At 43.5% G+C, this 23,189-nt stretch overlaps 1 protein-coding gene across 1 annotated transcript in view; it reads left to right on the top strand.

Moving 5' to 3' along the window:
- The window catches only part of SASH1 (SAM and SH3 domain containing 1), a 237,295-nt gene that overhangs the window by 183,089 nt on the left and 31,017 nt on the right, over positions 1–23,189 (top strand). Inside the window, exons 9-11 of the mRNA XM_006872057.1 lie at positions 6,911–7,043; positions 15,693–16,039; positions 21,940–22,014. Coding sequence (XP_006872119.1) covers positions 6,911–7,043; positions 15,693–16,039; positions 21,940–22,014 — 555 coding nt within the window. The remainder of the gene's footprint in view (positions 1–6,910; positions 7,044–15,692; positions 16,040–21,939; positions 22,015–23,189) is intronic.

Here is a 23,189-nt window from a genome sequence, read left to right on the forward strand (position 1 = left end):
GAGCAGAAAGCCTCATCTTTCTCCCATGGAACTGCTGGTAGTTTTGAACTGCTGACCGTGAGGTTAGCAGCCCAACTCATAACAACTATGCTACCAGAGCTCCTTATTGGTTGCTATCAAATTGATTCTGACTCTTGATGACGCCATGTGTTGAGCCTAACTGCTGCACTGTGTTTTCTTGACTGAGCTCCTTAATGTTTTCTTTTGTACTGCTGTTGGGTGAGTTTGAACCACATTTCAGTTAGCAGTTGAATGCAAACAGTTTGCTCCCCCAGGGACCTCAATGACTTACCCAACCGAATGAATTTAGCCTTGAAAATACAGACATGAATTGTAGCCCACGCCATGGAAACTTCTTCCGACTCTTGGTGAGAGTTCAGTTCTGTGTTGTTTAGAGGATGGTCTTGTAAAGTAACAAACAGCATGTGCCTAGGGTCCCCAGAGACTCATGAGAAAATGAAGAGATCGTCTTGTGATCCAGGCTCCACGTGCACTTTTCTCAAGCCCAAGAGAGCCCAGGCTCTGTGTAAAGTCATTGAAACAATCGGGTGAGACCGCTTCAGAAGCATCAATGGAGGGAGCACAGCCTCCGTTTCCTTCAGTCGTTAAAATAGACAAAGGGGTCAGGAGAGAGCCAGAGAGAATGTGACAGCTCTCGGAGAAAACTATAATCATAAGTTAAATTCAGTAATTTCAAAAATAGCCCGTGGAAGGTGTCTATTTTCAATGGAGACCACTCCCTTCAAGGGGGTGTTGGGGAGGAAGACTATTTGCAAAAGCGATCTTTTTTTAAGTTGAGCCCCTTTTCAAACTTAGTCCTTGTCTTTGGGGTTTGCTCAGAGTCTTGCATTCTTTTTCTCTCTCTTTGGAATTCCATAGACAGTAATTAAGGAACTGGGGGCCAGCAGGAGGTCAGGGAGCCTTCATCAGTGAAAACAGGGATTGTTTGCCATGTACAACACTCCCTTTTTTCCTTGTGGTGAATAGGAGATTTGCTTAGAGCTGATGACTTATGCCTTTCTTACAAGTTATGCAGTTAGCGAGTAGCTGGAGAATCAGCAAGGAGAAAGGAGCTAATTGAATCCAGTATCCTCACTTTCTTCTCCTTGGGATGCTAAGCTGGGACCGCAGAGCTTGTTTGATCATGTAACAGCCGAGGAGCATGTCCAAGAAGTGCCCGGGTCCTCCTAACTTAGCGATTACAGAGTTGACAGAACAAGAGAGAAAGCTTTCTCTGAGCGGGGAGGGGTGGGGGGCACTGGACATTGGCAAACTTGTCCCGCAGGCCTGCTAAATGCCGAAACCGGTAAGTTACTGAATGCGCTGAATGTGAAAGGAAAAGATTTGTTTTCTTTCTCTTCCTTCCAGAAACGGGTTTTTTAATGCTCCTGCCTGGAAGTCTTTTCCCCTCTCTTCTTCTCAAGTTCCTGTAGATTTATCTTTTCTCTTCCTGGACTTCCTTTGCTCTCTGGTAACCTGGAGCACAGTTTTCTAGCACATTCACCCCATAATAATGAACCGCTTTTGCAGGAGAATAAGCCCACTGCTGTGGAGCCCAGTCTAACTCACAGCTGTCCTGTAGAGCAGAGTAGAACTGTGACTGTAAATCTTTACCGTCTTAGGGAGAAGAGTGAATATTATTTTGAGGGGGGGGGGGAAGCAAAAAAGGAAACAACTAGAAAAAAGTGTTGATGAGAGATCAGAGCTCAGCCCAGGTCATGAGGTTTGAATGGGAAGACTTGCACTCAGCATTTCAGAGACTTTCTATCCTCCTCCAACTGATCTGCTATCTTCTGTTATCTTGGTTTTCAGACGAATGTCACTGACAACTCCGACCGAGGGAGCTGAAGTGTGTCTCCCCGTTAGGGGCTAGATTTACAAGAGACAATTGTGTGAGTTTCATAAGCAAATGCATTTCCAATTCCAAAATACTTCGGTAAATGTTTGGTTATCTTAAAGCATTGTGTGCCTGGCTCTGGGGGAGAAACAATGGCTTAGTCTGGTTGTTCCCGTGTAGTAGCACCCTAAATGTTCGGAGCTGGAGAGCTTGCTGAATGAGTATGTTTTGCTAAGGGCACACTTGTAAGCCTGTGTTCAGCGTGGTCTCAGACAGTCCCCAGAAGGGCTCGTGTTACCTCTTACAGGTTCTGTTTAGCCTACATGACTATACCGAGTGGCTTTTGGAAAGCATTTGCTCTGGTGTTCTCTAGTTGTAGGAAAGTGAAGTATCTGGTACCAACGAGCAGTTGCAGGCTGAAGTGGAGCGTTGAGGGGTTGGATGTAGTTGGTCCGATATACAGACCTTGGCATATACAGAAGCTATTAATTCTGCTCCCTTTCTCTGGACTGCCCTTCATGTAGCTGTGTTATAAAAAGTCCTCCACGTTGGCTCCATGTCTTTCCTATTAGAACATTGCAGATGTGTCAAGGATACACTTGTTCCAAAAGAAGCTGGAAGGGAGGGAGGAGGCTCCACCCTCCTTTCCAGGCCAAATGGGCCCCCATAGGTTCCTTATTCAACACCCTGGCAGCCGAAGGGTACGCTATCTCTTTAAAGCAGCTAGAGTTTTGTGTCTTGGCCTTGGTCAATTTGTTATGGTTTAAAACTGTGGAGCCAGCTGTCTGCAATCTGATGTAATGTTGCCTTGGAAACTAGAAATGAAACACTTAAGCATCCACCACAGAATTATTACATATAGTATTAGCCAAAGTCATTCGAAGTTGGGCCATATGGGCTTTCTGGTGGAAAAAAATCTGCAGTGGAGAGACTGGAAATCAACTGTTTCTATTTACAATCCTGTAAATCTGTTTTTCTACATCCTTTTGTGGGATATGTTGCCTTTTTCTATTAACAGTTTGAAAGTGGGGAACCTACGTAGATGACGGAGTTTCCCCTTCTGGTTTAGAAGTTATTAGAATTAAAGTCTATTTGATTGTTCTCTTTGAGGGTTAGCACAGGCAGGACACAAAAACCATCTCATGTTTCAATATACATGCTGTTTGTTGCTGTTACGTGCCTTCCAGTCAATTCCAACTCATAGCGACCCTATAAACCACAAAACAAACCATTACCCCGTCTTGTGCCATCCTCACAGATGTTACATGTGAATCCATTGCTTCATGAGCATATACTTAAAACACTTAAAAAAAATAAATAAATAAAATCTCATCTATAATAGTTCTGGAATCCTGGTGTGGCGCTGTAGGTAATGCATCAAACTGCAAGGTCGGTGGTTCAAGCTCACCATCTGCCCCTTGGAAATCCTATATAGAGTCGCTATGGGTCGGAACCAACTTGATGGTAATTAATAACAACAACATAATAGTTCTGAGCCGGTTTCTTGAAATCATTCATTCATTTTATGTGCAATGCAGAGTTTGTGTATCTTCTACTATGTTCCACCAAGTAGGAAGATTTCTTTAGAAACATGCATAATGTTTCACTCAAAAGTTGTAAAAGTGTTAGATAGTTTATATATGCCCTGATTTTTAAAACCCTTTACTACACCCTCATCCTCAGGTGTCTTTACTGAATAAGAAAGCACAATGTGTTATTTATAGAAGTGGTACATGGTTGTTTAGAAAGAAAAACATCAAATGGAGACTTTAAGCTTCTCCTTCCATTTCCCCCACATGCAGAGTTTAAAACAAATGCATGCCCTTTGCAACATTTTTATGTTAAAGCTGCTGGAAAGAATTTTTTAAAAGGCAGATATTTTACAGTTCTTTTTTTCTGGGGACTTGGGAGGGAGTGAGAATTCAGCCCATCTTCTCCATCAGTAAAATGCATCCTGGGGATGCATTGTTGAGCTCCAGTGGTTTCTCCACTGAGCTAAGAGGAAGCTTTATATTAAAACACACATGCACGCACATGCTTTTTAAACAACTATGCTGTAGTCTTGTGCTTTTCATCATCTGTGCTGTGCTGCATCTGTCTTGGTGTCCAGCACATGAAACTGCAAAGAAGTTTCTTGGCAAACACCTTCAAATGGTAAACACTTCTAAAACATACTTTTTCTTTTCTCTTTTAAAGGAAAAATAAAAATAACATCTGTTCAAAGCTCTATGTGTTCATACTTCTCAAAAGTAGGTGTACTATGAAAGCAATGAAATAAATACCTGGAATGTGTTACTTTGTTACTACTGTGAGTTTGAGTGGGAAGTGCCAGTGTGTGGGGTGTAGTGATTTGTCTTGACGTCTGTTGTCCTGATTTAACTCTTTTGACATCACCCAGGAAAGTTCTGGCACAGCTTTCTGATGTAGCATATGTGTATCTGCGGGCTTAGATTTTTGCACTACCGCTTTCTGCATCTGTTTCTCTTTTTATTTTACTTTCTTCCCACCTCACACCTATAACCACCACCACCACCATCAACCAGCAAGCTAGACTCAGTTAGGGTACATGGACCTCAGTGATTTCCTCCCGTAATGTTGTTTACTCTATCTTGATTACAAATCATCTGTACATATTTCATTCTCACTTAAATTCAAAAAGTGTCATGTGGCGATTATAGAAACCTTCCAGATTTGTCCCATTCATGTGTTTACCAAAGTGCTGTTAATATAAAACACTGGTCCTTCTTCAGTTAGAATTGCTTGAAAGAACAATTTTCGATGTTGATCTACAATTCCATACACTATAATCCCAGGTGCTGGTTGCTCAGAATGAGGGTTAACCAACTTGTCATTCCTCTGGTTGGCCACTCACTCTAACCATTTCATCTTACATCAGCGATTCAACCAAGTAAAAATGAAATTCAAACCAAACAATACATTGTTTATTAGCAGCTGCACTTACCACTTTATTTTATTTATATTTTAAGTTCGAGGAGAAAAACGTATTAAGCCTAATGATTAGTAAGCATTGCCACTTTCTTTCCCTGTTATCTGGAGTGCCAAATTTTTTTCTTCGTTGTTTAGTAATCAGTGCATGGGGTTGGGAGGGGAGAGGAAGGGAAAAACAAAACAAAACTAAGTCTGTGACTACCAAGTCCATTCTGATTTATGGTGACCCCAGGAGTGCAGAATGTTACTGCTTTGTAGGATAATATTGGCTGTAATCTTTATGGGGATGGATTGCCAGGCATTTCTTCAACGGCACTGCCAATCTTTAGGTTAGTAGTTGAGCAGAATCATCTGCAGTGGCCAAGTCTAATTAGCCGTCATTTTGAAATGCATATGTAAAATTGTATCTAGAAACTTCTGCAAAATTAAGACATAGTAACACTTCACAGATGGAAAGACTGAGTACTAGCCCGATCCTAATGACTTGCCGATTATGGGTTTATAATAACTGCTCCTCAGGTGTGATTTGCTCACAGTCAAGTGGAGACTGAGTATTATGACTTCATGCTGTCAGTTACAGGTTGGATCCCCCTCACCAAAAATAAGCAAAAAACAAAAATTCCAAACCAATTTCCATTGAGCCAGTTTTGACTCATGCTAGCCCCACGTGCTTCAGAGAAGAATTGTGATCTGTAGAGTTTTCCAGGTTGTGACCTTTCAGAAGCAGATCACCAGACCTTTCTTCTGAGGTACCTCTTGTAGGACTCGAACTCCCAACCTTTTCATAAGTAGTAACTGTACCACACAGAGATTCACAAACTGGGGACAAAGTCCAAGAATGGGTTGTCTCTGTTCCTTTGTTCCATCGTGCTAAGAAAATATTTAGGAATGCCACAATAGGTCCCATTTTTATGTCTAAATTATTACTGTGATCTCCACCTCCCTCTCCTCTTGAAATGTCTTTTACTAACTCTTGCTTTCCTTTTTTATTGTCTGTAAAATTGGGATTCGTGAGAGCTCATTGTGGAATTAAAAAAAAAAAAAAAAGTCTCCCGTTAGATGCATATCAGGGATGTGGGTTTTGTTTCTGTGAGGGATTTCAATCCCGATGGTTTCAGCAAACCAGGCTTGAGGAAATGGAGTGGGACTCATTGGCAGGATGTGAAGGATTAGCTGGAGCTGGTCGTGCACAGCACAGAGCATGCAAACTGGGTTCTCAGCTCCTGGACTGCCCCAGCCCTGGCCCGGGCAGCACGTGTTCGGAGCTGGCTGCTGCTTTTGCTTTTCCACATTTTAAACAGATAAAGTAGAGGAAGCAGCATGTTGAATGTTGGAGCTGAGTTTTGTTCACAAGGAAAGGATTGTTTGAGCCTGGGTCTCTGCTGCTGCGAGAGCATTTTTTCTCTCTCTGTAATGTTTGATACTTGAGGGAAAACAGCTGGGCCCGAGCACACTGGAATCGCTGCAGAATGGAATTGGATGCTGGGGAATTGGACTGGACTGTATGACTGAAAAGGTCAGCTTTTTCCCTAGTCCCACTTGGAGGAATGCAGGCTCTGTCTTCAGGCCCGCCTTGTAAGCTCTCGAAAAGAGGCGGAAGGGAAGGCTGTGGTGTGGCCGACCGTTCCTAGCAAAAGGGAGAGAGCAGCAGGCTGAGTTTTGCATCTCTTTCCCTTTCCTGCCCGACTGTTTTTTATTTCGGGGAGGACTGGAAAAAGTCAACAAAGTTTGGGTTTGGAGAAGGAGTTGATCACCACGTTCAACTGCAAGTCCTGATGGACCAGACGGATGACAGCCTTACCCAAACCACAGCCTCGTAGCTGGAATTACAGGGCCGGCCTGGGAGAGAGTCCTGCGGAGTCACCCTAAAAGGAGACATGGAAGACGTTGAGACAAATTGCATTCCAGTCAAGTCCAGGGCCAGGATGTGTGCTTGGGTTCCCAGGACCTAGTTCTACACCAAATTAGACGTTACCATGGTATATGGAGCTTCGGGAACCTGTTGGGGGCACTTCAAAACTGCCCGGGGCCAGGCGGGCAGTGAGGCTGGATTCCATCGGGCTTCCAGGGCAGCAAAGCCCAGGAGCAATGATCTGATTAACTTTTCCTTTGTTTCTTTGCCAGTCAAGAGAACAATCGGATGATGAAACCGAGGAGTCGGTGAAGTTTAAGAGGCTGCACAAGCTGGTAAACTCTACTCGCAGAGTCAGAAAGAAACTCATTAGGGTGGAAGAGATGAAAAAGCCCAGCACTGAAGGTAACAGAGCCACCTCCACCCTGGTTATTCCAAATTAAGTCACTTGGGGGCTGTTTTTCAATAGAAAATGCATATGATTTCCAATGGAGAAAGGGCTAAGTACCAGTGGGAGCAATGGAGGGAACTGCATTTGCTTGTGGGGTGATACGCCGTACATTATGAAACAGAGCATCCTGAATCAGTCATTTTGGGGTGCTTTGTTATTTCAGGTATCCCCAAATTGGGAAAGGGGCTCGCATGTGGCAGCCCAGTCTTAAGGTGTGGCATGGCTTTAGTGTTTAGCATATTTCATTTCATATAAACTTCATGTTGTGGGTTCCTCTTAGTGTAAACCTCTGCCCCCAGGAAGAGCTATGCTTGGCACCCAGGGAACTGAGTCCACCTTTAGTATGCAACCATCCAGAACAAGCATCTCACAGCTGAGGCACTTAGTATAAGTGAGGGATCATGTGTTCTCCTGTCTGCTAAACAGTCTCAAATTCCCATTACGTGGGGCTGTAAGGACCTTCCATTCTGAGTGGGTCTCTGAAAACTCTATTGCTGCTTCAGCCCCTGGTCAGAGGGAAGAATAATGTCAAACAAGGCATGAGCTGGGATCTACTGGAATGAAGAGTTTGAAATAGAATTGTGTGAATTTAAGTCTCAGCTTATTCACCTGTCTTATTGGTGGTGTTGTACCTTTGCAGTCTATTGTAAAATTTTCCTCAAAAGGTAAAATAAAAGACTGCTGCTTTCCTATTTAGGAATGGTAATAAGTGATTTGGAGAGGTGGGGGTTGGGGGTGGGGAATAGAAATAGGCTTTTTTTTAAAGCACATTGCTTGTTAAAATGCCGCATCTGCGTAGTAAGGAATTTCAAAAGGTTAGCCTGCAGAGTCAGAAATTCTCCTTGTAGAAGTCTCTGTGTTGTGCTTAAATAAAATAAAACGTAGCGGTGTAAGATATTCAGACTGTCCCCTATTTGCCAAGATGAGGGCGTCCTGTGGTTACTATTAGTACCTCTTATTGTGGGAGTTGTTATTTGTCAGTTTAAAACTCCTGGAGGAGGTCACTGTGGGTGAGTAGAGTTGGAAGAGAAAAGAAAGGTAAGAGGGAGTTCACTGCTTTATGGCCAACTTCACGGTCATAGACTTGTGGCTAATGGGCAGGTTTCATTTTAGTGCCTTCTTTCTGGAGAGTTCTGCGTACGTTTGGATACTGTGGGATGTTCTAATACTGCCTGCCGGTCATGTTTGTTCAGTGTTGGCATGACCCCTCCCTGCTTACTCAGACACCTCCTACTGAGGCATCACACACACTGTCTGGTATTAACGTTAGGGTATTTCATGGACTCACCAAGGCTCAGCCTCAGGGACACATTTCCAGACAAACCTCATACGCACGTGCCCAAGCTAAACATTTTAAAAAGACAAACAGATTAGAAATGGGCAAAGTCGTGGGGTCCATCCTGGAGGTCTTCATATGTGGTACTCATGGATAGAGGGACAGCCTTCCCTCACAAATACATTTTTTAAAATGTTTTATTGTGAATTATGTGATAGTTTACATGGGAGAACATTAGTTTTACATTCACAAATACATTTTTTAAAGTAAAGAAATATTCTGATTTGCACATTGATCGCAGAGAAGATCAAGTCAACTCTCTTTGGGAGGTATTATTGAAAAACAGAAAAGTGTACTAAGACAGGTCAAAAATTACCAATCTCCTGGACCTCTGGCTCTGAACTTTCAAACCATCTGGGTATGGATTAGGGTTCACAAGCAGAAGGAGAGCCAACTGAACTTGCATCCCGAGTTACACCTCGAGTGTCTCTGAATCAAGGTTGGGATGCCCTTGGGCAGACTTGTCTGCATCTGGGGTAGGACTCTGAGGATACAGACAGTTCAGAGAGTGTGCCGCTCCCCCTGCAGAATAGGACTCTCTGAGGTTCCTCACTGACATCGGGACTGTTACTGCAGAGAACCTGTCAGCCCCACGTTCTGCAAAGCAGGAAGTATTCATACTGCCACTAACTCCTCCTGCCTCCTGCCCTGGGACGTAGGGAGCATTGCTCCTTTAACTTCCTGTATGGCTGTGTCAGTCCCAGGCTGTCCCTATGGCAGTGAGTGTTTACTGAAAGCATTCTGTATGTCAGGCACTTTTCTAAGCACTCCAGGGTTTATGTTGCCCTTTAACAAGTAAACTTCAGGACAGTCCCTAGACGGAGGGATCTTAACTAACCTTCACCTCGTTTTACAAATGAGGAAACTGAGACACAAAGAGGTTCAGTAATTTCCTCACAGTCACCGGGCAGCGATGGCTCCTCACGACATCCTCCAGCCTGCTTCTGCCCACCCCCAGCTCTGGAACCCTGGGAAGGCCAGGCCAGGTGCAGCGGGGCTTGCTGCAGAGCTTGCTGTCCCTGTTCTTGAGGGACAAAATGAAACCACAGGCTGCATCTGTGTCTTTTCCCAGGACTGACACCCCCCTGCTACCCTCTCATGCTTCAGCTCCTCTGGTCACTAGCTTTTGCATAGAGCTTTTCAGCTTATGAAGAATGTTCAGATACCAATTTTTCATTGACTTTAATCTTCATAAGAACTTTGTAGGGGTGATTTTTAAGATAAATCAAAACAAAAGCAATTGTCATCAAGTCGATCCAATTCTAGTGACCCCAGTCAGAGTAGGACTGTTTCTCTATAGGATTTTCAATGGCTGATTTTGCAGAAGTAAACTTCTGGCTTTTCTCCCAACACATCTCTGGGTGGACTTGAACTTCCAACCTTATGGTTAGCAATGAAGTGCATTAACTGTTTATACCACTGTCGTAGACTGGGTTCTCTAGAGAAGCAAAACCAGTGAAATTATATGTGTGTGTATATATGTATATATGATACAAAGAGAAGTTTATATCAAAGAAATAACTCACAACTGTTGAGGTAGGAGAGTCCTAAGTCCAGATCAGATGAACCAAGGTCAGGCAAGTCTGGCAGACAGACAGATAGATAGTAAAGCAGGCCACTGGTCAAGTCCAAAGAACTGGAGGTTGAAGGATGATGAGTTAGATGCAAGATGCAGACCCATCAGAAAGCAAGCAAGCTTTGCCTGAGTGCCCATTATATTGGAAGCAGGTCACACCCCCAAAGAAACATCCTTTCAGTTGATTGGCTGTTCATAGCCAGTCATCATAGAGTTAACTATGGATGTTCGTAACCAATCATCATAGAGTTAACTACACAGTACTAGCTCTCACTATGGGGGTAACCACTGGAATCCTGGCCCAGTGACGTTGATACAAAGCCTTATGTATCACAACCAGCGAGGGACTCCACTACCCGCTCTGTGACCTTGGCAATTCCTTCATCTTCTGTGCTCCTGTTTCTTCACCTGTAATAATGCCTATCTATGGAGACCTGCTGTGTCTCTGTAGGATAAGCACAAGGTCGGTGGTTCAAGCCCATCCACTCCTCGGAAACTGACTCAACAGCACTTAACAACATGTTATTGCTAAGATCAAAAAAAAAATTCAAACTCTCTTCCATCGAGGCAATTCTGACTCACAGAGACCCAGTGTAGGGTTTCTGAGGCTGTACATCTTTACATGGGCAGAAAGCCCCATTTTTTTTCCTGTGGAGTGGCTAGTGGGTTTGAACTGTCAATGCTATGTCACAGAGCCACCTGAGCTTCTTGCTAAGATGTTGTTGTTACATGCCGTCAAGTCAGTTCTGACTCACAGTCACCCTGCATAGGTTTTCCTAGGAACAGCTGGTGGGTTTGAACCACCAACCTTATACTTAGCAATCCAGTGCTTATTCTACAGCAGGACTCCATAGATGGGCATGTTTACAGTGAAGAAACCACAGCGCCGATGGTGAACTAATTGCCAAAGCCACAGCGCTGGTGAGTTGCAGGGCCAACCTTGGAATCCAGAACATAAATCCATGTTCTTAGCACTAACCTACCTTCCTGCCTCTGTCTAAATTGCCTTCCTCCTGTGTTCATATACCATCTGACTATGATAGATTAAGGTCTTTGTAAGAAGTAGATCACACCAAGAGATCATGGAGTGAGAGTTTCTTGGTTGTAGTCTGTGTGCAGAAGAGCTGGACTGTCAGAGGAGGATGGGACCAGCCATGCTCGAGATCAAAGAATTGTGTGGTGTGTGGGATTCCAGGCCACAGGCCAGGCGCACACAGAAGGGCCAGTGCTTCATCAGGCCTGCCTTCGTCACGGACCCATGAAGTCACGTAGGAAACCCTGGCCGCATCCCCCTCTGCCCTTCTTGCCAGATACTGACTTTCAAGTACAATGAGATAGAGCCCCATCCATATGTCAAGTGAATCACCTGGCTCCAGCTCAGATAGACACAGAACTGCTGGAATCTCCAATGACAACCTTAAACATGGAGTCCAGGAAAGTTCCAGACCACTGCTGAGTGGCAGATCCTTAAAACTCTCAGGGACAGCAACCTGACTCCCCCTCACCCCACAGACAGATCAAGATCTTTCCATATCCCAAGACCTGCAGCTTTTTGGAGGAGTCAGCGCTTTGCTGCCTTTGCCACCAGGGGGCGCCTCTCTTCCTGGCACAATCCCCTCTTTCCAGAAGTGGGTGTGAACTGTATCTAGAAAATGCTGTTTTTCACAATGTCAGGACCCTCAGTTTCCATACCGTATTAGGTAACCTGAGGAGAATTTCATGATATTTGCAGACTGTCTCTCATCTGATGAATTCCTGTTAGAACTCTGTGGTTGTTAAGTGCCGTCGAGTCAGTTCTGACCCATAGCGATCCTATATAGAGTTTCCAAGGAGCGACTGGTGAGCTTAAACCACCAACCCTGTAGTTCAAACAGCTTTGCAGTTGGATGCATTAACCCACAGCGCCACAACAGGACTCCGAGACCCTGCTTTTAAATGTATCAGAAAGGTCCCTGAACAATTGATCAGCAAGTATATTTGTGCTACATACTATAAAGAACTTGAAAATAATTGTTTTTTTCATTGTGGTAAAATGTATGTAACGTAAAAATTTCCATTTCAACCACTTTTTAAAGTGTTAAATTCAGTGGTATCATGTATGCTTACAATGTTTTGCAGCCTTCCCCACCATCCACATTTAAAACGGCACCACCGCAAACAGAAACTGTATCCATGAAGCTCCCTCTCTCGTCTCTGGTCTCCTCTCAAACTACTTTTTGTTTCATGAATTTGTCTATATGAGATGTTTCAAATAATTGTTGTTGTTGTTGTTGTATGCCTTCGAGCTGGTTCTGACTCAAAGCGACCCTGTATAGATAGTGTTTCCGAGGAGCAGCTGGTGGGTTTGAACTGCTGACCTTGTAGTTCACAGTCCAGTGCTGATCCTACAGCGCCACACCATCGGACTCACACAGTGAGTTCTTCCATGCCTGACTTATTTCACTTCCTGTAATAATCTTCACGATTCATCCATATTGCATCATGTGTCAGAACTTCATTTTTATGGCTGAATAATATTCTACTCTATGGATAGACCATGTTTGACTTTTTAAAATATTGCTGCACTGATCATTAGTGTGTAAGTATGTGTTTGAGTTCCTAATTTCAGTTTTTGTGTGTGTCTCTATATATCTATATCTAATCTGTATCTATCTATCTATATATGTATGTATATATACACACCTGGGGTCCTGGTGTGGCACTGTAGGATAAGCACTGGACTGCTAACCACAAGGTTGATGGTTCAAACCCACCAGCTGCTCCTTGGAAGCCTTTAATAGGGTTGCTATGAATCAGAACCGACTCAACAGCACTTAGCAATAACATTGGTAGTTCTGTATTTAACTTTCTGAGAACCCAGAGGGTCACCTTTTGACTGGACCTGCTTCAGGCTCCTTTGCTTCCCCTCTCTGCTCCCCGCCCTTTATCCTCAACATTAACTTAGAGTGTATCTGGGGTTGTATTGCATAATCAGAGGTTTTTTCCTTTGCATGTGTAACTGTCCTTCCCATTTTGTGGACAAATATGATCTGTTTAGGATCTTCAAAACCTCTTTCCATTCCAGGCATAGTCCTTCTCTGAAGTGAGCGGTCCTTACCTTCATCCCTCACAGTTAGCTGTGTCCGGGCACCCTGGTTTCCGTGGGTATTTTTAGTGCCATCTCTTTCTCTTCCAAGGAACTTTTCATTTTTTCCCCTCTTCACAGTTCAGCTGGTGTAAAGCTGCAGTGCTAAAAAGTTTCCTTGTGATGAAAAGGCATCAGCCAGCTAGAATCACTACACCCATAGCTTGACCTACTTCTTTCCTCACATCTGTTCATATAACACACGCAGAAAAGAACTCAGTTTTCTGCCAAAGTCCAAACCTTTCCACTGGGCTCTGGAGAGCTTGGCTCAGTACCTGGCACTAGTGAAGGCCTTGGGAGCTGGACTCCTTGACGCGCAGTGGAACACTTGGTGGGCCTGCTTGCATCTCCAGGCAGTTTGATGTCCCGGTTGCTTCCCAGCCGGGCTTGAATTAATGGGAATGTCTAGCTTGGATTCCCCACTTCCCTAACAGTCTGTATTTGCCTTTGTGAGATACAGCCCTTTACGGTGTTCCCACACCCCAATTCCCTTTGTGATTTAATCATTTGAATGGCATATGTATGAGGGAAAAAATCAGTGTCAGCCACCTGGCATTCCTCACACTCCAACTATAAAAAGCCAACTAGAGTCAACAGAAGTGGGGAGGTTTCTGACTCCTAGTTTCTAAAGATTGTACTTTAATACAGAGGAGGGTAACAATCTTTAAATATGAAATATGATCATGCCTAGCTTCCATTTTACAAAGGGCATTTCGAATAGTTCTGATGAGATGTATAGTTCTCGATCAAGAAAACTGTAGACGAAAGGTATTTAAAGACAAAAACACATGCCAACCCTTTGAACACTAAGCTTATGAGGAATCATACAGCTGCACAGTTTAATTATTTCCTTTTCTGTATGCATGTTTAAGTGGAAATAGGGCTTATGAAGAGGGTGAAAGGTCCCGGGTATACAAGTAGTTTGCAATTGGCTGCTAACCTAAAGGTTGGCATTTCAAACTCAACCAGTGGCTCTGCACAATACAGGTGTGGCCATCTGCCTCCCTAAAGCTTGAACCTATACACATTGCTCTAGAGTCAATTCTGACACACAGGGGCCCTGTAAAACAGAATTTAACTGCCCTGTGGGGTTTATTGGGCTTCTGGTGTGGAGCTATAGAATCAGCACTGAACTGAAAACCACAAGGTCGGCAGTTCAAACCTACCAGCTACTCCTTGGAAACCCTATACAGGGTCGTTATGAGTCAGAACCAACTCGATTGTACCACGAGCAACAACAACAATAGCATAGGGTTTCCTATGGAGCCCTGGTGTGGTGCTGTGGGTTAATTCAACACACTGCAAGGTCAGCAGTTCAAGCTCACCAGCCACTCCTTGGATACCATATACAGAGTTGCTATGAGTCAGAACCAGCTCGGTGGCACTTAACAACAACAACAACAACAATGTGTTTCCTGGGCTATAATCTTTAGAGAAGCAAACTGCTGCATGTCTCTCCCCTGGAGCTGCTGGTGGGTCTGATCCACCAACATTCTGGTTAGTTGCCAAGTGCTTAACCACTGCATCACCAGGGTTCTTTGAAAAGAAGGCAGCCCAGAAGACTCCATGGAGCTGTTGTAGTCCGTCATCTGTGGGGTTTCATGAGTTGGAATCTGCTCTAGCACAAACTTTAAAAATTTCAAACAGGTGACTAGAGGGATGTCTGTGTTTTTGTGTAGACCAGCTGTTTTCTCCACTGCAGGCTGAAGGTTGTAAAGAAAGATCTGTTGGAGAATGCAGAGTTCTCCTACAATTTGTGAAAAATGATTTTAGAGAAAATTAACATAGCAAATTAGATTCTGATTTAGCCATTTCTGAACATATTATTTGAAGTCCTGTGGCACTGTAAGATAAGCACTGGACTTGCAAGGTCAACAATTTGAAACTATCGGTTGCTCCTCTGAGACCCTATAAGGGTTGTTAGGAATCGGAAACGACTCCACGGCACTTAACAACAGCAACATTGAGGTGTTAGACTTCTGCTTTGGTGCTGTAGGATCAGCACTGGACTGCGAACCACAAGGTCAGCAGTTAAAATCCACCAGCTGCACCTCGGAAGGTCTATCCAGGGTCTCTGTGAGTCGGAATTGATCCAACGGCACTTAACAAAGAAATTGAAGTGATGGTTCTGTGTTTACTTCTGTTTAGCAAACTGTGCTATTTATTTTTTATATTATGAATGATTTTATTTATTTTATGAGCCACTCTGTCTTTTGACTCCACGGTGATCTTCAGACTGCTTTTAATTCCAAGTTTAAAGCCATAGTCTCAGGAGTGTTTCTAGTCGCTACCAATCCAGTAAGCATGACCTTTTAAAGAAATGTTAACTTTGGTCTACATTTTTTCTCCATTTTATCTGTGACGGTCTACTGTGTTCCTGGTCAAAACAGTTGGTAATGGTAACCAGGCACTATCTAGTTCTATTGGTCTCAGGTAGGTGAGGCCGAGGTTCATGCAGATTGGTTTTTCCCTCTGTGTCTCTGGTTTCCTTTGGTCTCTTTTGCTGCAGACACTAGACACCAATAGTTGCAGGGGTCATGAACATTTCTGCACTGCTTCTTTCGCAGGTGGGGAAGAACACGCCTTTGAGAATCCCCCAGTCCTGGATGAAAGATCTGCTCTATACTCGGGAGTCCACAAGAAGCCATTTTTCTTTGATAGCTCTCCTGAGAAACCTCCTGAAGATGATTCTGACTCCCTCACCACCTCTCCCTCATCCAGCAGCCTGGATACCTGGGGAGCTGGCCGGAAGCTAGTCAAAACCTTCAGCAAAGGAGATGGCCGGGGCCTGATTAAGCCCCCTAAGAAGATGGGGACATTCTTCTCCTATCCAGAAGAAGAAAAAGCCCAGAAAGTATCTCGTTCCCTCACGGATGGGGAGATGAAGAAGGGTCTGGGGTCTCTGAGCCACGGGGTAAGTACGGATGGCGTTTGCTTTTATGACAACCACAGGCGGAGGCACCACCTCTTGGTGTCCCTAGAGGAGGTTCAGAGTGTCCGGAAGCAAATCCGCTTGAAGAAAACGGATACTAATTATTCCTGTTCCAGAACTTTCCTTTGCCAGCGCCCCTCCAGAAAAGGAGTTAACAGTCCCACCTGTGACCTGCAGCTGACCCGGCAGAAATGCAGAGCAGGGGGCAGCTGCGGCATCCCCGGCAGGAGGGTGCGCAGGCGCACTGCCGTCAGCGAGTTCAATATCACGTACGTGGTGGAGCGGAGTCTGTACAGCCACCTGAACTTGACCCAGCTAGCGCGTCCCACCTCAGACAGGACCCTGAGCAAGGCTGAGAAGCAGGACCTGAGGCGGTGCTTGCTGGAGGAGGAGGAGGAGGCAAAGAGGAAGTGGGCTGCCACAGTGGACCGCTGTACCAAAAGGGTTCTCTTGAGAATCCACCAGAAGTCTGTGAGTCCCACCCATGGTCCTGGAGACAGCCTTGTCATTTCTGTGACGTGCAGTCAAGCATATGGCCTTTTCTTCCGCTGAGCCTGACTTCCTCCATCCTCTCTCTAACCCATGACTTAGCACCCATTCCACCATCACCTCGCTTTTGGACTCCTCTTTTAATTTAGCCTCGGCCTCCTGCTTTTGTTTTCCGTTTGTCTTCTTGCCCATTGGAGTTGTTCGATCTTCTAAATTAAAAAGAAACGTTGCTGTAGGTCCAAAGAAGGGTTTCCAGGGTGGTGGTGGCGTTTGGCCTCCTTCAGATATGGCTGTCTTGACTCCCAGCCACCACCGTCACTTGATCTTGTAGAAACTGACTCAGAACAGGACAGTTTGCCCCCAGAAGCCCTGCTTTATTCTCACAGTTAGTGAAAACAAGGGAAACTAGCTTACCGAAAGTTTGCCATCATCACATTCACAGATTTGGTGATTTGTAAACATTGTTAAGCCCATTTATTTTATTATTTGGGAGAAAGAGGGGGACAGTTGTTAAATCTCAAAAGGAAGGGCTTTTTAAAGTAAGAGGTCTTTTGTTTTACTGAAGCCTATTCCATGTGCCTTTTTCTTTATACAAAAGAATCAGCATTTGGAAATGTCTCCCTGTGCCCCACAGAGTCTGCTGTACTTAGCAACAAATAAAGTGCTTACTTTCAAATAGTAAAATTGTTTTCAGGCTTCATATTGAATGATTAGCTATTCAGTAAAATGTATTTGGGGGCGTCTTATTTTGAACTTGAGAATAGCTGTATTTTCTCCCTGAAGACACCCACCGCATGTCTAGCCTGCCCAACTGTTGTTAAGTGCCCTGGAGTCGGTTTCAACTCATACTGACCCTGTATAGGGTTTCCAAGGCTTTAAATCTTTTGCGGAAGCAGAAACACCCATCTTTCTTCCACATTAGTGTTCATTAGTATTCATTTGTATCTGAGGGGATCCAGGCATGTCACGGGGTGGGGAGTGAACCTCACACTCAGTACCTCTCAGTACACAGCAAGGAGGCTATGGGGGCAGGAGGCGATTTCTGGCTATGCCCCCTGCCACTCTGCTTAATCCACTCAGAACTGCTGACTGAGCGGGTCCAACTTCCAGAGGTGACTTGATCTGAGATGTGTTTCTCCAGACAGATTGCCATTAAAATTCCCTGACGGTTGGGTTTTTGGAACTATGGAGGCTGATTGCTCAGTGCCTTTCTTAAAATAATCTCGATTCTGAACGAATTGTAAGTCTTTTCTAGACTCTGGTCTTTCCAGATATTTTCACATGCGTTAGCTTTCTTCTTAGATCTTATTTTCCATCTTTCCACGTTCATATAAATCTTGCAACACTTTTTAATACTATTAGTCTGCAGCAAAACCTTACTTCTAATTCTTTCTCTCTCGGGTAATAGTTTTGCTTTGTTTTTGTTTTATAATCATAGAATTCTCTTTCTTACTCATTCCGCTTCTGGTCTTTTCTGACTCAGATCTTCTTCCTATCTTGTGGCTAACAGTCTCAGTGTAGTTGTGGGTTTTCTTATTTGTATAATTGATTTATTGTATTATTATTTTTAACCTTTGGGCATGTTCTACTGCTCCCCTTTTGACCTGACTCATTAGAACAGACCTACCTCTTTTGTTAATTGGATGATCCACCCCTGTGAGTTCAAATCATATAACACTGAGAATTTTTTCCAAATTGAGCACTTTGAGCTGTTCATATAGCCCTGGTGATATTTAGTGCAAGGTTGGTACTCTAGCTTGAACAGAATTTCTCACTAGAAGTTACTTTTCGAAATTTGTGTTAGTTAACATTGTGGGTCAGTAACATTGAGGATGGGCATTTGTTGGTATTTTTTGTTTTTGTTTTTGTTTTCCCCTTATAAAGGTAGAACTACAAAATCTCTATCCCAGTTATCAACCTAAGGATGAATGCTTTTTAAGGTACTCTAAGCTTAGGACCAACATCACACCTGGACTGCTAACCACAAGGTTGGCAGTTCAGACCCACCAACCGCTCCTTGGAAAGCCTATGGAGAGTTGCTCTGAGTCTGAACTGACTCCACGGCCCTTAACAACAAGTTTAATGCATCTATGCTCAGTGTTACTCTGTGCTTGTGCTGAAATATGTGTTCACTGCTAAGTTAGAAATTTCCACATCCCTTTTCTTGGAAGCACAGTTGGACAGTCAGTAAAACACTTTTAATTTTCTAATTATCCAGAACAATGAACAGAATGTAAGTGTTTTAATAATACAAAAACCACTTGTTAATTGTTTTTAGTTAAGAGACTAAGATCCCTTTCTTTGCTTAGTTTAATTTAGAGGTCTTTTTCCAATCTTCTTGGCATTTACTCCATTCTTCATTTCATCCCAAACAGTGCTGTCTCCTTTCATCTTCAGCCTTGATCTTTCTGCCTCCTGACCATGCCATTTTTGCTTGATGAAACCTCTGGGAAATGACAATGCCTTGTGTGCACTGGAAGTGGTCACTTGTCTTGCTTTTTCCTTTGATCATTCAATTTTTGTTTGGAGGAATAGACATGCATGACATTTTTTTGGAAGTTTGTCCATTAAAAAAAAAAAAAATCAACTCACCTAAAACATGTTTTCAACTGCATGCCCATCCCCATTGAGTAGCTCTCCTCATCCACAAGCATCTGTCTCAAATGTTTAGTGTTATCTGGACAGGAGAGAATGGGACTGAAAACACCTCACGGAGACTTCATTTACGTAGAGCAGCAGAGTTAAAGACTGCTGGTTTCTTTTTCTTTGAATGTTCTTGGTGTAACCTATTTACTTTGTTGGAGGAGTGTGGCTCAGAGGACAACTTGGTATTGCAGAAGAAGTTGGCAATACCACCAAAGAGTTCATTGCCATTCTTCTACTGATAAAAATGAATGCATTCCAGATTCCAGCAGGCATATGAAGATTTCAGTGAGCTTTTTATCATAGCAGTCAGAGTTACCACACAGATTCCTTGTCAGCTATTTCATCTGCATGAGAAGTAATGTGCTGGGCTCCAGTGTTTCAGGGATACTTGAGAGGAGAACAGGAAGGTAGGAAGCTGTAACGTGATGAGACATCTGGGCGCCATATTGTACCTGGGAAACGAGCATCACAGAATGGAGCTAAAATCAAGTCACTGTCTTAGTGAAAAAACAGGAAATGTATAAGCTGGAGAGGGAAAGCTAGTATGAGGGGTCTTCAAGAAGTTGAGGGGAAAATTCCAGTAGCTTTTAGTTCCAGTTTCCTACTTTGAAGGTTCTTTGTATTGAAGATTAGTCTTGAAAAGTGGTCATAAAATTACTTGGCAGTTAAAGGAAACTTAATTAAAATGTATTGTTAATTGGTGGTCGCTACCATTGAATCCACTTCTGACTCATAGCAGCCCCATGCACAACAGAACAGAATTCTGTCCAGTCCCACTCTATCGCCATGGCAAGTTGTGGGTTAGACCATTGGGATCCACAGGGTTTTATACTGGGTGATTTTTCAGAAGTAGGCTGCCAACCCACCTTTGTCTGGACGGTCTGCTGAAAGCAGCATTCTAGCAACACATGAGTCTCTACTGGTGGTAACAATGCCAGGCCACTGGCAGGGAATCAGTCAGGGTCTCCTGCTTGGAAGGCAGGAGTTCCACTATTCAACCACCATGAACCTTATAGATCCAACTAAATGGACTCTAAAGGAAACCCGTCTGCCCATTGATATTTATTATACAATTAGAGTCATAGCCCATTAAAACCTATGGCTGCAGTAGATGATTTAAAGCAGCAACAATGACTTTAATAAGAAGGAATAGAGTTTCGTAACAACCTAAATCTTGGTTTTCACATTTGGCTTTCGCCACCTTCCCCTTTTTGGCCCCTTCCTGACATGTGCAGATTTTATAAGCAAAGCTCCCAGAATGTAAAGTACAGGGGTTCTAACCCTTCATTACCTGATATCTAATGTTGACTAACCATCAACACTTATTGGAGTGAGCTACTCTGTCCTCAGTGTGGTCTTGATGGAAAGAAATGGAAGAAGCCAGAATTCATGGAGTGTCTCACAATCACGAGTTAGGTATTGTTTTACTGGTGAAGCACTCAAGGCTCAAAGCCCATAGACACATAGGAAGTGAGGGGCCCGTGTGGACGTGGATTCACATTGCGTAATTCCAAAGCCCAGACATTTTCCTTCTAAAATAGATGCTTTTACTTGATCAATTCAGCTCCTTATTATTTATCTAAAGAATATATTTGTTTTAAATAACTTCTCTTCAGGTACTGATATCTGTTCATTTCTCTCATTTAATGGCTATAGCAACAGTTCTTTGAGAAACATGTAATCCAAAATATTGGAGCCCAAATCTTCTATTCAACTTTTAGTCCAAATTGCTTAAAAAGATAAACAGTTGCACCAAAGAAAGCATTATGCTTTGGGTTTCTGTTTGTATTTTTATTTGTTTGTATATTTGTCTTAGTCGTCCAATAGCTGTTACTAATAAAACAATAGGAAATTCGAGCTGAATTATGGAAAAACAGAGTCACTGAAATTTAAGCCACTCCATAAAGTCTGAAACCAGCGAAGAAGGCAAACATAAAACATCACCATTTTTTTCCTACTGAAATGAAAGAGTGTGGTCAAAGACAGTCACTGAATGGACTGTTTTCTTGGGAATAATGTAGTGTTTTCATTTTCTACACCATGAGAAAAAGGGTCATCATTAATTAGGTTGGGCAGCTGGATGGGAAAGTTATCCACATATTTGGCTAAGATGGGGAAGCAATGAATGAGTAATCCTCTTGGCCTGATTGGACTGCTATAAACATAACCTTCTCTTCCTTTCTCAGAGACTGAAAACTAAACAAAACATAAGCTCGTTCTGTCAGTAGCCTCGGAAATGAAAACCCATGGCTCTTATCACTGTAGGCTTGCAGGCTATGCTCTAAGACCACTGGGCAGCTCAGTACCCCCAGTAAATAGCCCCTCACCATCATGACTGCATGCAACTGGCATGAAGGAAAGTTTGAAGGGGAAATGGTGTTGCTAAGAGACTGGGAATTTTACAGAATGAAATATGTGGGGAGTTTTTCCCATTTTTTTGAGTTTTGTTTTGTTTTTTAATGTAACCAGTTGGGTTTTGCATGTTAAGAAGATTCTAGACCCAGGGTGTAGGCAGAGTTCCAGTGGCCTATGGAAGGGAAGGCTGAGTGAAGTTTCTTTATAATTTGACTATATATATATATATATGGTTTTTTTTTTTTTCCTCATCATTTCTTGTCCCACATTCATCTTGCCACCCACATTTGTGATTCCGTGGTATCCACTACATGGGAAGTGTGTGGGGTCCATGCCCTGCTGGCTGACTTAGTTTAACTGGATTCTTCCCACCTGCCTGCTCCTTTCCACAGAGAACCTGCAGCTTTGGCGGATTTGACCTGACAAACCGTTCTCTTCACATCAGCAGTAATCACTCTGACCCCATGGTGAGTAGACAAGCAATCAGAGCGCATGTCAGAAGAAGGTGTTGGATTCGAGCGATGTGGTTGACAAAAGCCTCTTTGACAGTGGATACTGGATCAGGAGCTCTGGTCATGGGTTGGCTGTGTGCTTGGCTGGTAACCCAAAGTCTGGTGATTCAAACCCACCCAGTAGCTCTGGGGGGAGGCGGGGGGGGAGACCTAGTTACCTGCTCCTGTGAAGATTACAGCCAAGGAAACCCTATGGGGCATTCATTCTACTTTGTCATATGAGGCCAATATGAGTGGAAATTTACTCATTGGCACCCAACAAGAAGTTTTCCCTCAGTGATCCTAAATCACCGGTGGAAAGAGTCTTATTTCATCCGTCCAAAGACTCCTCACTGTTCCACTTAAAACGAATGATGGCCGCCATCTCTCCTTGTGGTAGCCCGGTTTCTTTAATGCCTCTGTAACCAGTTTTTGTCAAGTACCAAATTCAGGTGCATTGGCACCTACAAACCTCATAATTTGTACACACATGTTTTTTCTTTATACTTGTGCAAGTACAAGGAGCCCAGGTGGTGCTATAGGATAAGCACTGAGCTTCTAACTGCAAGGGTGGTAGTTCAGGCTCACCAGCAGCTCCACAGGAATAAGGTGAAGCTTTCTGCTCCCGGAAAGACTTGCAGTCTCAGAAACGCTATTCAGGGTCGCTCTGAGTCAGAAGCGACCCAATGTCTGTGAGTTTCAGGATCTTGTTTTGTTTCATTTTTTCAGTCCAAGTACATTTAAGTACTATATGAGGGTAAGGCAAGGGGCTGAGCCCTGGGATTTGGATACCAAGAATATGTTGCCAGTTCTAAAAGCCAGTCTGAATACGGGCTAAGCAGAAGGCATTCAAGGCAGATGTTAAGTCCGGGTCAGTCTGACCTGGTGTGTCATGGAATCACCTTGGAAGCTTCTGGATCTCAACCCAGCAGCAGACCACTGTTGCAGAGCACAGGGTCTATACCATAACGTTTCCTCTCTCAGACTCCAAGGATTTAGATGAGTTTGACATCCCGTATGCATTTTGTCATACAACTGGGAAATTGGGAGTTTGTGCTTTATTTCTGTTAACATCTTGTGTCAGCCAAAAGGCCTTCTGTGTGATATAGGAAGTATTTGGGAATTTCGTGGAAGAATAAAACTATTTCATT

Source organism: Chrysochloris asiatica, unplaced genomic scaffold (assembly GCF_000296735.1).
Source record: "Chrysochloris asiatica unplaced genomic scaffold, ChrAsi1.0 scaffold00182, whole genome shotgun sequence".
Taxonomy (NCBI): Eukaryota; Metazoa; Chordata; class Mammalia; order Afrosoricida; family Chrysochloridae; genus Chrysochloris; species Chrysochloris asiatica.